This window comes from Ranitomeya imitator, chromosome 1 (genome assembly GCF_032444005.1).
Source record: "Ranitomeya imitator isolate aRanImi1 chromosome 1, aRanImi1.pri, whole genome shotgun sequence".
NCBI classification, from domain to species: Eukaryota; Metazoa; Chordata; class Amphibia; order Anura; family Dendrobatidae; genus Ranitomeya; species Ranitomeya imitator.
In genome coordinates, this window is record NC_091282.1 from 964,959,200 (window position 1) to 964,977,264 (window position 18,065).

At 47.7% G+C, this 18,065-nt stretch overlaps 1 protein-coding gene across 1 annotated transcript in view; it reads left to right on the plus strand.

Annotated features, from left to right (window-relative positions):
* The first annotated feature begins 2,177 nt into the window (after nucleotides 1-2,177).
* LOC138656668 (EF-hand calcium-binding domain-containing protein 14-like) overlaps nucleotides 2,178-18,065 on the plus strand; it is a 295,394-nt gene continuing 279,506 nt past the window's right edge. The window contains exon 1 of the mRNA XM_069743764.1: nucleotides 2,178-2,423. Coding sequence (XP_069599865.1) covers nucleotides 2,326-2,423 — 98 coding nt within the window. The 5' untranslated portion in view covers nucleotides 2,178-2,325. The remainder of the gene's footprint in view (nucleotides 2,424-18,065) is intronic.

The following is an 18,065-nucleotide window of genomic DNA, read 5'->3' on the forward strand; positions in this document are numbered from 1 at the left end:
CATCTCAATTCCTGTAAATTTTGCATTGAAAAGTCAAATGGCTCTCCTTCGCTTCTGAGCTCTGTCATGCGCCCAAACAGTGCTTTACCCCCACATATGGGGTATCGGCATACTCAGGACAAATTGTAGAACAACTTTTGGGGTCCATTTTCTCCTTTTACCCTTGGTAAAGTAAAACAAATTGGAGCTGAAATAAATTTTTTGTGAAAAAAAGTTAAATGTTCATTTTTATTTAAACATTCCAAAAATTCCTGTGAAACACTTGAAGGGTTAATAAACTTCTTGAATGTGGTTTTGAGCACCTTGAGAGGTGCAGTTTTAAGAATGGTGTCACACTTGGGTATTTTCTATCATATAGACCCCTCAAAATGACTTCAAATGAGATGTGATCCCTAAAAAAAAATGGTGTTGTAAAAATGAGAAATTGCTGGTCAACTTTTAACCCTTATAACTCCCTAACAAAAAAAAAATTTGGTTCCAAAATTGTGCTGATGTAAAGTAGACATGTACAAAATGTTACTTATTAAGTATTTTGTGTGACATATCTCTGTGATTTAATTGCATAAAAATTCAAAGTTGGAAAATTGCGAAATTTTCAATTTTTTTGCCACAAATAAATGCAGGTAACATCAAATAAGTTTTACAACTATCATGAAGTACAATATGTCACGAGAAAACAGTGCCAGAATCACTGGGATCCGTTGAAGCGTTCCAGAGTTATAACCTCATAAAGGGACAGTGGTCAGTATTGTAAAAATTGGCCTGGTCATTAACGTGCAAACCACCCTTGGGGGTAAAGGGGTTAAAGTAAAATCCGATTCTGAACTTGTGAAATCAGGCTCTAAATTTATATTTCCAATCCTATTAGGCCGGTTTCACACTTGCGTTCCCCTGATGTGCGGCGGGCTGCGGACTTCCTCCGTGAAGCCCCACCCTTGGCTGCACCTCCGCTGTTATCTCCGCCTACATCTGTATGCGGCCCGCATACGACCTGCGTACCTATATTTAACATTAGGTACGCAGGTCGTGCGGCTGTATGCGGATGGTGCCGCATGCGTCGTTTTGACGATGCGGCAAAAAAAAAAAATGCTACATGGCTGCGTCTCCGCTCCTCACCGCATCGTCAAAGTGACGCATGAGGCGCCATCCGCATGCAGCCGCATGACCTGCGTACCTAATGTTAAATATAGGTACGCAGGTCACATGCGGGGAGGTGCGGCCGAGGGCGGGGCTTCACGGAGGAAGTCCGCAGCCCTCCGCACATCAGGGGAACGCAAGTGAGAAACCGGCCTTAGATTGTAAACTATCTCTCTCTCTCTTTCTCTCTTTATATATACCATATATGCATCTGTGTATGTAGAATAAAAAATACCGGAACAGCTTCAAGTGAGCCAGAGATGGATGCAAGGCCTCCCAGTTAACTTTCCCGTTGTCATATAAATATCATGTAAGAGAAGCAGACAGCACTCCAAAAAATTCAGATGAAAAAAAAGGTACTTTATTAGCCCTTTTCGTGTGGTAACGTCAACATTGCCACACCAGAGGGGCTAAGTTCCTTTTTTCATCTGCTTTTCTTACATCATATGTATGTACATACATACATAGATGCATGTATTAATGCAGCTACAGTACATGTACAGAATAACTGAAATTGTTTATTTTGTACTTCTATATTTGTATATCTATACTTTCATGCCTGATGTAAATTGCACAATGAAACATATTGGAACATGATGGGTGGCTCAATAATAACAATAATAATAATAGAAATAATATTTATTAAGTTTAATGCGGTCTGATTTTATGCACATATTGAAGAACTATTATATTATGATTTTATCACAATAAGAACTTAACAGTAAACACCCTTAAAAACAATATAATTTAGATATTAAATAACTAATAAAGATCAACGTGTTGCAAAATGTAAAGTTTGCTTTTAATATGCCAGATATCACTTTTATGATGTTTCACAGTTCAGTGCATTCTTGGGATCCATTTGGTATGTTCCCATCATATGGTTCATTCTTTCTGAAAATCAAAGGGCCATTGTCTGAATCCTTAGTTATTAGATGACCTGCTCCTGATGCTCAACCTGTTGTCCGTGAGTTGGAGAAACCTTAGAACGAAACTATATACTGCAGCATTCCTAAAGTAATTCACCAGAACCATTTCAAGCTTGATGGTACTACTTAAAACAGAGAACTGTCTGTATAGACAGACTAAAGACATTTTGAAAAAAAGAGAACAAAGAAAAGAAAAAATCTCAAGTACTGGAGCACTGATCTAAAAAGCAAAAAAGTCTGAATCGCTTCAAGAGATAGTATGGATACTTTACAACAGGAGAATTATGCTCTCTTACACGATGAATCGGATTTGGAAGAATATGAAAAAGGCAAAGTTTTACCAGTGAAGTCTAATGGGTGAGTAATAACAAGTGTAGATGTAGCACAGAAGAGTTATAGATGTAGAAATGCTAAATATGTTGTTTGGTACAATGTAAAGGGATAACATTCTTTACTTTTATATGTAGTTCTTAAATAATAATGTGGAAAAATCGACAATTTCTTAAATCAAGTTGAAGAAACAACAGACTGGATTACAAAGACAGTCAGATTACGAGACAGATAGATGGATGGATGAATAGATAGATAGATAGATAGATAGATAGATAGATAGATAGATAGATAGATAGATAGATAGATAGATATAGATAGATCGATCTAGAACGTGTTAACCTGAAATAATATTCATTATACTAATATTTATGGATGTGTTCTCTATAAACATTGATTCTCTGGAGCATTATGCAGTCTGATCATGTTAAGTACTGTTATTTTCCTTTCTGCATTATGCTCCTATTGGCATTTTAAATGTTGCTAATTATAATTAATATGCTGCATAATGAGTGGAGAAATCTTCGGTTTATTGAGTAAACACAGCAATTTACTTTTGTTTTATTCTCTAAAGTGAATAATCAATTTTATTATGGTGGGATATTAAAATATAAGTGCAACAATAATAGCTAATTAGCGTATGTTTGGGCTGTAACAGTGAAAACAATGTTTTTCTTCTAGTTACTAGTATGTCATTGGCATCCTTTCTTTGCAATGATTAGCATCTTATTTACTTCATATGCTTGGAAAGGCACACAAGAAACTTATTTATGGTTAGGTTTTAGAACTATAAAAGAAAATCTATTTTCTATTAGAATTCCATTGTATTATGCACAACCTGCATCTTTTAAGGGAAATTAAGACAAACTTTAAAATAATGCAAACTATTTTTCTATGCTATTCTTGTTGCTGATTTTGTCATGGTTTTGCCATTTTTTTTTGCCAAGGATTTTTAGGTTTAACCCCTTAACCAATAAGGGTGGTTTGCATGTTAATGACCGGGCCTATTTTTACAATTCTGACCACTGTGCATTCATGAGGTTAAAACTATGGAATGCTTGCATGTATCCTGGTGATTCTGACATTGTTTTCTCGTGACATATTGTACTTCATGGTAGTGGTAAAATTTCCTTGATATTACTTGCGTTTATTTGTGAAAAAAATGGAAATTTGGCGAAAATTTCACAATTTTGCAACTTTGAATTTTCACGCTCTTAATCACAGAGATATGTCACATAAAAATACTTAATAAGTAACATTTCCCACAAGTCTACTTTACATCAGCACAATTTTAGAACCAAAGGTTTTTTTTTGTTAAGGAATTATAACGGTTAAAAGTTGACCAGCAATTTCTCATTTTTACAACACCATTTTTTGGGGGTCCACATCACATTTCAAGTCACTTTGAGGGGTCTATATGAGAGAAAATACCCAAGTGTGACATCATTCTAAAAACTGCACATCTCAAGGTGCTCAATACCACATTCAAGAAGTTTATTAACCCTTCAGGTGTTTCGCAGGAATTTTTGGAATGTTTAAAAAAAATGAACATTTAACTTTTTTTCACAAAAAATTTACTTCAGCTCCAATTTGTTTTATTTGATCAAAGGCAACAGGAGAAATTGGACCCCAAAGTTGTTGTACAATTTGTCCTTAGTATGCTGATATCCCATATGTGGGGGTAAACCACTGTTTTGGATGCATGGCAGAGCCGTAAAAATAAAAAAAATCATATTTTTCCAAAAAAATGATATTTTGCCCCCCATTTTTTTATTTTCCCAAGGGTAAGAGAAGAAATTGGACCATAAAAGTTGTTGTGCAATTTGTCCTCAGTACGCTGATACCCCATATGTGGGGGTAAACCACTGTTTGGGCGCATGGCAGAACTCAGAAAAGAAGGAACACTGTTTGACTTTTCAATGCAAAATTGACTGGAATTGAGATAGGATGCCATGTTGCGTTTGGAGAGCCCCTGATGTGCCTAAACAGTGGAAACCCCTCACAAGTGACACCATTTTGGAAAGTAGACCCCCTAAGGAACTTATCTTGATGTGTTGAGAGGACTTTGAATCCCCAAGTGTTTCACTACAGAACGCAGAGCCGTGAAAATAAAAAAATCTTTTTTTCCCACAAAAATTATATTTTAGCCCCGAGTTTTGTATTTTCCGAAGGGTAACAGGAAAAATTGGTCCCCAAAAGTTGTTGTCAAATTTGTTCTGAGTACGCTGATACCACATATGTGGGGGGGACCACCGTGTGGGTGAATGACAGAGCTCGGGAGGGAAGGAGCGCCGTTTGAAATGCAGACTTAAGGCCAGTGTCACACTAGCGAGTTTTACGGATGGATGAGAGGAGCATAAAATATGCATTTCACACGGACCAATGATTTTCTATTTGGCAACTCCTATCTGCCGTATTTTACCCATCCGTATTATACGGTCTTGTACGGCCATAGAAAATCGCAGTATGCTGCGTTTGTCAGCGTTTTGCGCAAAATATCCGCCACTGAAAGTCAATGGGGGCGAGAAAAATACGGATTACACACGGACCAACAGTGTGACTTGCAAGAAATACGCAGCGGTGTTCTATAGAAAAGCCGGCAATTCAGTGCGGTGTACAGTAAAATCACACTGACGGCAGATAGGAGCTGCCCCATAGAAAATCATTGGTTCATGTGCAATGCGTATTTTCTGCGCCTCTCATGCGTCCGTAAAACTCGCTAGTGTGACGCCGGCCTTAGATGGAATGGTCTGCAGGCATCATATTGCGTTTGCCATGCCCCTGATATACCTAAACAGTAGAAACCCCCAAGTGACCCCATATTGGAATCTAGACCCCCCTAGGAACTTATCTAGATGAGCTGTGAAAACTTTGAACCCCAAGTGTTTCACTACAGTTTATAACACAGAGCCATGAAAAAAAAAATCTTTTTTTTCCACAAAAATTATTTTTTAGCCCCAGTTTTGTATTTTCCCAAGGGTAACAGGAGAAATTGGACCCCCAAAGTTGTTGTCCATATTGTCATGAGTATGCTGATACCCCATATGTGGGGGGGTCCACCATTTTGGTGCATTGGGGATGTAAATATAAGCGCAATGCACTGAAGAACCAGTGTATATAACTATGCGTTTTACCACTGTGCGGTTCACGCATGTGCCGAGCAGCATCGCTGGATGTATATCTTTGCGCTCCACAGACAAGAAGTGCGGGCCTTGGTGAGAGCGAGGCATGGTCTGTGGGCACACCTCCTAAGAAAATGTCGTGCGGTTCACGCATGCGCAGACGGACATTCCGGCGTTTAACAGACCAGAAGTTCGGGCTCTATTGAGAGCGAGGCATGGTTTACAAGTGCACCTCCTCAATAGTGGCATGCATCTCAGTAATGAGGTGGTGCGGACCTGGTATACACATGGACCATGTGGGTTGCTAATTAAATATGAGAATATGATACTGACCACATGATATTTGCCAGATGTGTAATTAGAACAGCAGCACATAGTAGGAAATGGGGGAGTGACCATCCTATATGGCATATATAAAGAGACATCTGAAATGGAATCCCCTTTGCATTAAGCTCTTGGAGAGTGCCAGAAATCTTTGGGGAACTTAATTTTTGACCTCCATATACCCTGATGAATACCCTGATGAATCCATTCAGGAAGAAATCCGTTGGGAGGCGGTCCCATCCCGGAATGGCTGGTTGAATACCAAGCGATGGTTTCAGGGGTTTCTGTGTTTTTTTGACACTTCGGAGGGTATCATTTTGAAGGTGGCATCTCTAACTGGATTGGTGAGATTGTTCTGATTTACCTTCTTTTCTATGAACCCTCTAGTTTTCTAGACACTAGGGTTGAGCGAAACGGATCGGACAAATTCAAAAATCGCCGTCTTTCGGCAAAGTCGGGTTTCGTGAAACCCGACCCAATCCTAGTGTGTGATCAGCGCGCCAAAGTCGCGTTTCATATGACATTTTCAGCGCCATTTCTCATCCAATGAAGGAGGACGCAGAGTGTGGGCAGCGTGATGACACCTCAAAATCTTAGAGAAGGGCATTATAGTGATTGGCTTGCTTTCTTCGGTGTCACAGGTGCTATAAAGGGGTGTGCACACCGACCACCATCTTACTTCTGCCGATCTTAGCATAGGGAGAGGTTGCTGCAGCGTTATCAGAAGAAGGGATATAGTTAGGGAGGGAAGATTAACCCCGAAACTGCTTATGCTGTAGCGATTTCCACTGTCCAACACCACCTTTTCTTTGCAGGGACAGTGGAGTTTATATTTTTGTGCTTACATTGTGTAGTGTAATACACTACGCCTGAGTTTTGTTGCAGTCTCCCCCCCAAAAAAAATGGAGATTTAAGATGGCACTAAGTGGATCTACATCACAGTTCTGTTAGTTTGTCATATATGAGCCAGCCACGTTCTGCCACTTACATTGTGTAGTGTAATACACTGGGTCTTAGTTTTGTTGCAGTCTTCCCCCCAAAAAAGGGAGATTTAAATTGGCACTAAGTGGATCAACGTCACAGTTCTGTTAGTTTGTCGTACATCTTCCAGCCACGTTCTGCCACTTACATTGTGTAGTGTAATACAGTGGGCCTGAGTTTTGTTGCAGTCTCCCCCCAAAAAAAAGAGATTTAAATTGGCACTAAGTGGATCTATGTCACAGTTCTGTTAGTTTGTCGTACATCTTCCAGCCACGTTCTGCCACTTACATTGTTTAGTGTAATACACTGGGCCTGAGTTTTGTTGCAGTCTACCCCCCAAAAAAGGGAGGTTTAAATTGGCACTAAGTGGATCTACGTCACAGTTCGGTTAGTTTGTCGTACATCTTCCAGCCACGTTCTGCCACTTACATTGTGTAGTGTAATACACTACGCCTGAGTTTTGTTGCAGTCTCCCCCCCCAAAAAGGGAGATTTAAATTCTCCACAAGTTTATATACACCTTCTACCTTGTTTCACAGTACCATATAACGGTTGTTATTTTGGTTAGATTTTTCCAAAAATGAGGAAGTCTGGAGGAAGAGGCCGTGGGCGGTCGTTGCCAGCTGGTACTGATGATGGTGGTGGTGGTGGTGGAGCATCTGGTGGTAGTGGAAAAAGCAAAATGGCACCAAAGGCTCGAGGTGTTAAGCCAGCGTAAATCGTCTGGCTACACAAGGCCTCGAAGGCTCCCTTATCTGGGAGTAGGAAAACAGGTTTTAAAGCCGGAGCAGCAGGAAAAAGTTTTGGCTTTCCTTGCTGACTCAGCCTCTAGCTCTTTCGCCTCCTCTTCAGAAGGTGCGAAATCTAAAAGCAGCGAGTCGTCAGTGGATGCTCCCGGTCAGGAACAAGTCGCTTCCTTGTGTCCTTCACCCAAACCAAAAGTGAAGGATGTGGCAGGCAAAACAGTTTACAGTTTACTCCATGGAGCTCTTTACACATACCGTGCCTGGGTTAGAAAGGGAAATTGTTAAAACCCCATTACAAGATGAATCGGACATGGAATGCACAGATGCACAGCCACAGCTAGATTATTATGCTGTTCCATTGACTCAGATCACTACATTGCCCTCACAGTGTACTGAGCCAGAATCTGACCCTGACGAGACAATGGTGCCCCGTCACGAACGCTATAGCACCTTACACGGTGACACAGAGGAAGGTGCACATGACATTGAAGAGGAGGTGATTGATGACCCCGTTGTTGACCGAGATTGGCAGCCATTGGGGAAAGAGGGTGCCGCTGCCAGTAGCTCAGAAGCGGAGGAGGATGATCTGCAGCAGCCATCTACATCGCAACAGCTTTCATCTGGCAGGCCCGTATCTGGCCAAAAATGTTTTACAAAACCAAAAACAGTTTTAGGACAGCGTGGCCATCCTGTGAAAGTAGCACAGCGTGCAATGCCTGAAAAGGTAATCCATAGTAGGAAGAGTGCAGTGTGGGAATTTTTAACCAAGATCCGAATGATCAGTGCAAAGTTATCTGTAAGAAGTGCTCAAAGACCTTTTGCAGAGGGAAGAATCTCCTAAATTTAAATACAACATGCATGCGTAGACATTTAACCAGCATGCACTTGCAAGCCTGGACTAACTACCAAACGTCCAGTACCGTTGGTGCTCCTGCTCAGAATGAAGGTAGTCAGCAACGCTACATTGCTTCCCTCAGAGTAAGCCCACCGGTTAGGACACGACCAGCAGCAAATATGGAGGTATCGTCGCAAGGCCAAAGCAGTCAGGGAATCACAAGGTTCTTGGTGGGAAACACTGTAGGTAGGCCAATATCAAGAATACCATCACCAACCCTCTCTCAATCTGCCATATCCACCACCACCCCCGCTAGTTCTACCATATGCAGCTCTCCAGTCCAGCTCACCCTACAAGAGACTCTCGTTAGGAAAAGAAAGTACTCATCTTGTCATCCGCGTACACAGGTTTTGAATGTCCACATTGCTAGACTAATCTCATTAGAGATGATGCCCTACCGGTTGGTTGAAAGCGAAGCTTTCAAAGCCCTGATGGCCTACGCAGTGCCACTCTATGACCTACCCAGTCAACACTTCTTTGCGAGAAAAGCCATCCCAGCCCTCCACCAGCATGTCAAAGACCGCATTGTCCATGCACTGAGGCAATCAATCAGTAGAAAGGTGCACCTCACAACAGATGCATGGACCAGTAGGCATGGCCAGGGACGTTACGTGTCCATCACGGCGCACTGGGTTAATGTGGTGGATGCAGTGTCCACAGGGGACAGCCATAGTGGGACAGTTTTGCCTAGCTCACGGTCTAGGAAACAGTTTTCTGTCGGCGTTCGCTACCCCTCCTCCTCCTCCAGAAGTGAAAGTTCGTCCAGAGAGCGCAGTCGCACGACTACTCCATCCGCAGCTGCCAGTGTTGCACACCAGGTGTCCCATTATGGAACAGCTAGAGGCAAGCGTCAGCAGGCTACAAATGAAGTGTTTGAGCGACAACAGGCACACTGCGGACGTACTGGCCGAGTACTTGCAGCAAGAAACTCAGTCATGGTTGGCAGTGTACATCTTGAGGCAGGCAAGGTAGTCAGTGATAACGGAAGGAATTTTATGGCTGCCTTAGCCCTTTCAGACCTGAAACACATTCCTTGCCTGGCTCACACTTTGAACCTGATGGTGCAGTGCTTCCTGAAAAATTATCCGGGGTTACCAGCCCTGCTCCTGAAGGTGCGAAGACTTTGCTCGCACATCCACCGGTCTGCCGTACACTCCAGCCGTATGCAGAACCATCAGCGATCGCTAAATCTTCCCCAGCACCACCTAATAATCAATGTTGCAACAAGGTGGAACTCCACAATGCACATGCCTCAGAGGCTGTGCGAACAGAGGCATGCTGTCATTTATTTGTGGGAGGATACACATACACGGGCAGGCAGTTGGATGGCAGACATGGAGTTGTCTTGTGTGCAGTGGTCGAAGCTCCAAGACCTCTGTCAAGTCCTTCAGTGTTTTGAGGAATGCACATGGCTGGTAAGTGCAGACGACGCCATCATAAGCATGAGCATCCCACTAATGCGTCTGCTGATGCAAAGTTTGACGCACATCAAGGAGCAGGCATCTGCATTTGAGGAGGAGGGAAGACTTGATGACAGTCAGCCATTGTCAGGTCAGGGAACTCTCCTGGACGAGGTGGTGGATGAAGAGAAGGAGGAGGAGAATGATGGCGATGAATATTTATGGGAGGAGGATGCTTCTCAGGGGGCAATAGAAACTGGTGGCTGTGATGAGGGAGCCGCCGTCATCTTGGACGGGCATACTAACAGAGATTGGCGTGACTCCATTTTGTCTCCTGGTCACAGGTCTGCAGATAGGAACGCTCCTGGCCTCCAACTTTTCTCATGAATAAAGTTCCTTTTAGCATGGTAATGAAATTAAGCTCTGTTTAGCAGGCAAAAGGTACTTCAAAGCCAATGGGGAAGCCACACCAGCAGGGGACAAGAAGGTGCCTGGGGGCTTAATTAAAGCACATATGTCAAGTGGCCACAGGACATATGTCTATTGTGGCCTTCCAGTCGAACCATCTCCAACATGGAATCGTGAATTATGGACGCATCATCCGAGGTACAGGCTCATAAGAAATATCCCCCTCGCCCTAAAGAAATTGCGCATCTGTCAGTGCAATTCCCGAATCCGTGGGAGATCTGAAACCTGAGATTTGGAAAATTAGCCTCCCACAGTGACCGAATGGGTCCGGGTTTGGTCCCTGGGCGACCAACAGAACCAAGCTTGTGCGCTGGTACTGCCCGTGAACTGATCTGACCACCCTGAGAGCAGTTATCCCATTTATTAGATGTTGGAATAAATCTTGCAGGGAGACGGAGGGGTGGAGAATGCTAGCCCACCCAGTTTTAGGGGGGGAGGGACATGGAAGGTTTAAGAGCAGAGGACACTTGGAGAGAGGGACAACAGAAGAAGATGATGATAAACTAAGTAACAGGGTATGCCAGCCAGAGGGGAGCAAGCACACGCTTTCTGGGGGCTGCCCGGCAACTAAGTCTTTGACCTGCGGAACGCCGAGCCCCCCGGCTTCCACAAGCGACCTTCAACCTGGTAAATTGACCTCCAGCTGTATACCTTTAAGCCCTGTATTGTGATTGTTATATTTTACTCTGACTGTAATGCTTGATATATTTTGTCTGTATATTACTTGTAATTACCTAGTGCACCCTTAAGGCAATTAAATCATAAATTAATTTTGGGCTGATCCTTTTACTCTGATTGCGAATCTTAGAATACCCAGCGTGGGTAACAGGGCAGTCTCCCCGATGGCCATTTGCTCTAGGTGCAGTTCCCTTATTGACCTGAGAGACAAAGGGGACGCCGGAGAGCTGTGCCTGTGTAGTGACATCACGGATTGGTGACGTGGGAGGAACCGGGATTTCCTTCACATTGGTGGCAACGGTGGGATCGGAGTAATAGTGTGCGTGGGACCCCTACTCCCAGACACTAAAGACTACCAGCGGTAGCTTTTAGTGCTGGGGTCTTAAGGTCAGCCCTGCACTAGACGGTCAGAGTGTAGATATAAGTTGTGTGCAAGGTCAGGGTTACAGCTGTGTCAGTAACCAGAGGTTCCAAAGGTGGCGGATGGCACCAGGATTGCAGTGAGGGCGCAAGCCAGTGCTATGGTCTATGAGGAGGTGGTGGTGGACGGTACTGTTCAAAGAGAGGCGGAGCTCAGCCCAGACTCCCAAAGGAGCCAGCCACCCGTCCTTAGTCTGGCAAGGGACTACCCACCACCTACCCGCCCCAGGCTGTCCACGTCAGAGGCTCTTGTTGCAGCGACAGTGGCACGTCTCGAGGCGGGTAATGAAGATGCCTACATGAGACTCATGGTAGCTGCAGAGAAAGCAGCGGAGGCCGAGCGTGCAGAATGCCTTGAATCGGCGGAGTGAGAGTGTGCAGATCACCGTGAAGCAGAGGAGCGAGAGCGGGCAGATCGCCGTGAAGCAGCGGAGCGGGCAGAGAGAGGTGCAGAGCAGGCAGCGGAGCAAGCAGCAGCAGAGAGAGCAGCGGAGCACCAGCACTGACTGGAGATGGCTCAACACGGGCTCCCGTTGAATGCCCCAGCAGCACCAGGGTCCAGGGCTTCCAAAGTCCCGGCCAAAGACTTCCCTCTGCTTGAGATGGATGGAGACCTGGATTCCTTCTTGCTGGCCTTTGAACACCATCTGGCCCCGGCTCAGTGGGCAAGATACCTGACCCCCCGTTTGAGAGGTAAGTCCCTGGAAGTTTTTGGGGACTTACTTGCCGGGGTGGAGCAAGACTACAGCAGCATCAAGCGTGCCCTGATCCAGCACTACAACCTCACCCTGGAGTCCTACCGCAAGATGTTCCGGAGCCTGCAGCGGGGCCCAAAGGACACCTGGACCGACTACATGTGAGCGTTGCTGAGAGCTGCAGAGCACTGGACCTCAGGTCTAGCACTCACCACCCGCCAGGAGGTCCAGGAACTGTTCATCATGGAGCAGTTCTTGTGGAACTGCCCAGAGGACCTCCAGCAGTTCCTCCGTGACCAGAAACCGAAGGGGGCTTCTGCTACAGCAGCCCTGGCAGACGAGTATGCCAATAACAAGGCGCCTGAGCCAAAAAAGCCTGCCAGCAGCACCTGGAGAGGGGGTAAGCCCAATCCTGCCCCTGTTTCTCCAGCCCCCAGAGTGCAAGGGGTGTTCCCCCTGCAGCCCTCTCCAGGCCAGGTGCAGAACCCAGACATTGTCATCACTGCAACAAGCTGGGACACTTCAAGGCTGTATGTCCCCAGCGTCTTAAGGCCCCATCCCTGTCCCTGAAACCATCCACTGTTTTATGTGTGGGAGGGGGTGGTGGGAGGTCCCTGGACAATTACCAACCCATCACCATCGGCCGCTCAGCGGTCATGGGACTGCGGGACACAGGTGCTGAACAAACCCTGGTACGTCCTGAGGTGGTGTCCCCTCAAGACTTGGTACCGGGGAAAACCCTTTCCATCTCCGGAATTGGAGGCGTGGAACCGGCACTGCCTGTTGTCAAGGTGTTTTTGGACTGGAGTGCCGGGAGGGGATTGCGAGAGGTGGGAGTAATGTCAAATATTCCTGCCAATGAATTACTTGGGACCAGTTTGGGGTGGCTAGTGTCTCAGTTTGTGGCCACTGAACCCCCAAGTTCGGCTCCCCAAGAATGTCATGACTCTAATGTGAATGCCGATGTTGATGTGTTGAGTGTACTTCCAACAGTGGAGGAGGGAGTGAAGCCTGATGGTAATCCATGCACTGACACCCCACACACAGAGCTCACAGTGAGGACAGGTGAGGAGACTGTAGGGGAGAGCTCAGAGGTGGAGGGAGGGGCTGCTATGGACAGTGAAGGGCCCCTAAGGAAATCCAGCCTGCTGAGTCTAGGCCCCCTGCAGGAAGAGGAACAGGCCATAGGGGGAGGTGGCATCCCAGGAGAGGAGCCACCAGGTAAGACCCCAGGGCAGGAGGTCCCCACACCAGGAATGTCAGGAGTGCAGGGAATTCTGCCTGACCCGGCGACTTGGTCAGGAGCCAGGGGGAAGCAGGCGCTACCCATGGGCACAGTGGTCGTGGCCGCTGTCACCAGGAGTGGGAGCACCGAAGCCCAAGGTGCCTTGCAGAGGTCCGACGGCTTCCCCCTCTCTGACCAAGTGGCTGCCGAGTCAGACAGCGGCCAGGAGACAGATCCCAGGGAGCTGACAGCAGATGTGGCAGTGTCGTCCATTCTCGCCACATCGAGTCAGGGATTTCGGCAGCGTTGGAAGCTGACGCTAGCCTAAATGCTCTCAAGGAGCAGGCGGCACAGCTGCCTGGGGAGTCAGACCGCAAGTGGGTGGTCTGGCCTCAGGGAAGGCTGTACCGGGTAATGGTCCAGCAGGGTTCACCGGAGGCGTGGCCCAGGGACCGACAGTTAGTGGTGCCCTATCCGTTCAGTGCGGAATTGTTGTGGATAGCACACGAGATTCCCATGGCCGGACACCTAAGGATCGCTAAAACCAGGGCCAGGCTAGCGCAGCATTTCTACTGGTCTGGAAAGAGGACCAAGGTAATTGCCTACTGCCGCTCATGTGACACCTGTCAGAGGGTGGGGAAGGTGGGGCGGTACCCCAAAGCCCCACTGGTAACTCTGCCCATCATTGTAGAGCCTTTCTCGAGGGTGGCTGTGGATCTCATTGGACCTCTGTCCACTCCCAGCCACTTTGGAAAATGCTTCATATTAACGGTAGTGGACTAAGCCACTCGGTACCCGGAGGCGGTAGCTTTGTCATCCATTCGGGCTGACAAAGTGGCCACTGCCTTACTGGAGATCTTCTCCAGAGTGGGGTTTCCCCAGTAAATGCTCACCGATCAAGGGACCCAGTTCATGTCCCAGCTGATGGAGTCTCTCTGTAAGCATATACAAGTGCAACATCTGGTAGCCAGCCCATATCACCCAAAGACCAATGGCCTGTGTGAGCGGTTCAACGGCACCTTAAAGCAGATGCTTAAGATGTTGGTCGACTCCCATGGGAGAGACTGGGAGCCGTATCTCCCACACCTTCTATTTGCCTACCGGGAGGTTCCACAGGCCTCAACGGGGTTCTCCCCCTTTGAGCTTCTGTATGGGTGACGTGTACGGGGGCCCTTTGCCCTGGTGAAGGAAGCATGGGAAGGAGATTTGGCCACCCCTGGAGTGTCGGCCATTGCGTATGTTGTGCGCTTCCGGGACAGAATGTCGACCTTGACACGGCTGGTGCATGACAATATGGCCAAGGCCCAACCTGACCAGAAGCGGTGGTATGACCAGAATGCTTGTGAGAGGACCTACCAGGTGGGTCAAAAGGTGTGGGTACTGGTCCCCGTCCCACAAAGCAAGCTTCAGGTGGCCTGGAAGGGTCCATACCTCATGCACCAGCAGCTCAACGCCATCACCAATCTGGTCACCCTGGGCCACGCCTGTGGAAGGAGGAAGGCCTTCCACGTGAACATGATGAAGGCACATCATAAGCGGGAGGCTTGTGCCCACCCAGTGTGCAACCTCCCCGAGGAAGGTGAGGTAGAAACCCTCTTGGATCTGCTCACCCAAGTCAAGGCGGGTGGATCCATCGAGGACGTGGGGATTGGCCACCAGCTCCAGGAGGACCAACGTTCCCAGCTGGGGGTCACCCTACACCTCTTTCGGGAGCTGTTCAGCAGCCTGCCCGGAATGACTGAGGTAGCCGTCCATGATGTGGACACCGGCAATCACCCCCCGATCCGGCGTTCAGCATATCGGGTCTCTCTCGAGGTGCAGCAGCACATGGCCCAAGAAATAGACGAGATGCTGAAGCTGGGGGTGATCCAAGCGTCCAACAGCGCGTGGGCTTCGCCTGTAGTCCTCGTCCCTAAAAAGGACCGAACTATGCGGTTCTGCGTGGGCTACTGGGGGCTCAACACTGTGACGGTCACCGATGCGTACCCAATGCCGCGCATCGATGACCTGCTCGATCAGCTGACCGGGGCCAAGTACCTGACCATCATGGATCTGAGCAGGGGATATTGGCACATTCCCCTGACCCCTAAGGCATGGGAACGCTCTGCCTTTACCACCCCATTTGGACTGTATGAGTCCACGGTGATGCCCTTAGGCATGAAGAATGCCCCTGCCACTTTTCAGCGGATGGTCAACACGCTGCTCGAGGGACTGGAAGGGTATGCGACCGCATACCTGGATGACATTGCCATCTTCAGTCCCACCTGGGAGGATCACCTACAGCACCTGGTGCAGGTGTTAGGGAGGATCCAGAGAGCAGGGTTGACCATTAAGCCGGAAAAGTGCCAGCTGGGTATGAGTGAGGTCCACTACCTGGGTCACCGGGTAGGTGGGGTAGCTCTGAAGCCAGAGCCCAGGAAGGTGGATGCCATCACCTCCTGGCCCTCCCCCAGGACCAAGAAGCAGGTGATGTCCTTCTTGGGGACTGCCGGGTACTATAGGAGGTTTGCTCCACACTATAGCACCCTGGCCAAGCCCCTGACGGACCTCACCAAGAAGAAGCTGCCTGTCGCAGTTGACTGGACAGTCGCCTGCTAGACAGCCTTCCAGGTGCTCAAATCCGCCCTTTCTAGCTCTCCCGTACTACAGGCAGCCGACTTCACGCAGCCGTTCGTAGTACAGACCGATGCCAGCGACTTTGGCCTCGGTGCTGTGCTTAGCCAGGTTGACACTATGGGACATGAACACCCCGTTTTGTACCTGAGCCGGAAGCTCCTGCCGAGGGATGTGGCCTACTCCACGATGGAGAAGGAATGTCTGGCAATTGTATGGGCCCTGTAGCGTCTGCAGCCATACTTGTACGGACACCACTTCACCGTGGAAACAGACCACAACCCCTTCAGCTGGTTACACTCGGTCTCTGGGATGAATGGGAGGTTGCTACGCTGGAGCCTCGCTCTCCAGCAGTATCACTTCACCAATCACCACTGAAGAGGCAGCGACCTTGGTAATGCTGATGGGTTGTCCCGGCAAGGAGAAGATGCGGATGGGCGCATGGGGGAACACAGGAATGTGATGCCCCCTAGTGCCCTCTAAAACAGGGAGGTGTGATGAGGGAGCCGCCGCCATCTTGGACAGGCATACTAACAGAGATTGGCGTGACTCCATTTTGTCTCCTGGTCACAGGTCTGCAGAGAGGAACGCTCCTGGTCCCCACCATTTCTCATGAATAAAGTTCCTTTTAGCATGGTAATGAAGTTAAGTCACCGTTACACTAAACGACCTGGCCGTGATCGTTGGTAAGTCGTTGTGTGGTCGCTGGGGAGCTGTCACACAGACAGCTCTCTCTAGCAACCAACGATCAGGGGAAAGACTTCGGCATCGTTGAAACTGTCTTCAACGATGCCGAAGTCCCCGGGTAACCAGGGTAAATATCGGGTTACTAAGCGCAGGGTCGCGCTTAGTAACCCGATATTTACCCTGGTTACCATTGTAAAAGTTAAAAAAAAAACAGTACATACTCATATTCCGATGTCTGTCACGTCCCCCGGAATCAGCTTCCCGCACTGACTGTGTCAGCGCCAGCCGTAAAGCAGAGCACAGCAGTGACGTCAGTTGTCCTCCGCTGAACAAAGCAATGCCACCAGTTTAGTCTTGTTAGCAATTTTGAACTGCATTTAGCCTACTTTCTTATTTGGGCCTACTAACTGTGTCTGCCCCTCATTACAGTTTTCCTCCACTGAACAAAGCAATGCCGCCTGTTTAGTCTTGTTAGCAATTTTGAACTGCATTTAGCCTACTTTCTTTTTTGGGCCTACTAACTGTGTCTGCGCCTCATTACAGTTGTCCTCCGCTGAACAAAGCAATGCCTCCAGTTTAGTCCTGTTAGCAATTTTGAACTGCATTTAGCCTACTTACTTTTTGGGGCCCACAAACTGTGTCAGCCTCTCATTACAGTTGTCCTCCGCTGAACAAAGCAATGCCGCCTGTTTAGTCCTGTTACCAATTTTTAACTGGATTTAGCCTACTTTCTTATTTGGGCTTATTTGTTTCCTTCTCATCCTGCCCATTGGCCAGCCACTGCTAGAAGAGTCTGCTGGTACATTGACCAAGACCACTACCTTCCCATTGCACTCTACACAGCCAGAATCTGACTCTGCTGAAAGTCAGGTTCCCCTTCCGGCATACTATACTACCTTACACGCGGACAAAGAGGAAGGTGCAGATGAAAGTGCAGGTTCCTTCATCAGGTGGGGGGCATACTCGTTGGCACTGGCACAGGGCCCTTCATAGTATGCAATAGTGTCTCTGGCAGTGGGAGGCGCCGCTCGCCGTCAAACACACTGCCGTACTATGAGGGGCCCTGTGCTAGTGTGCCCCCCTGCTTGCTCAGGATCACAGCACTTGCAAAGTTGAAATTCTTACCTCTCCCTGCTCCACCGCCGTGACGTATTCTGCATTTCCTGGGCCCACAAAAATCTTGAGCCAGCCCTACTCCCTCACAACTTTAGCCAAATGACCCCCTGTTTTCAATGCCTAACTATTATTATAAAGTAAATTAAGATTGACAAGCTTCAGTAATACGAATTGATGTTTTTGGCATTAAAATGGGCACTGTAGGTGTTTTCCTGTCCTCCACTCACTGCCGACTTTGAATCCCCATTGACTTGCTTTGGGTTTCGTGTTTCGGTCGGCCCCCGACTTTTCGCGATAATC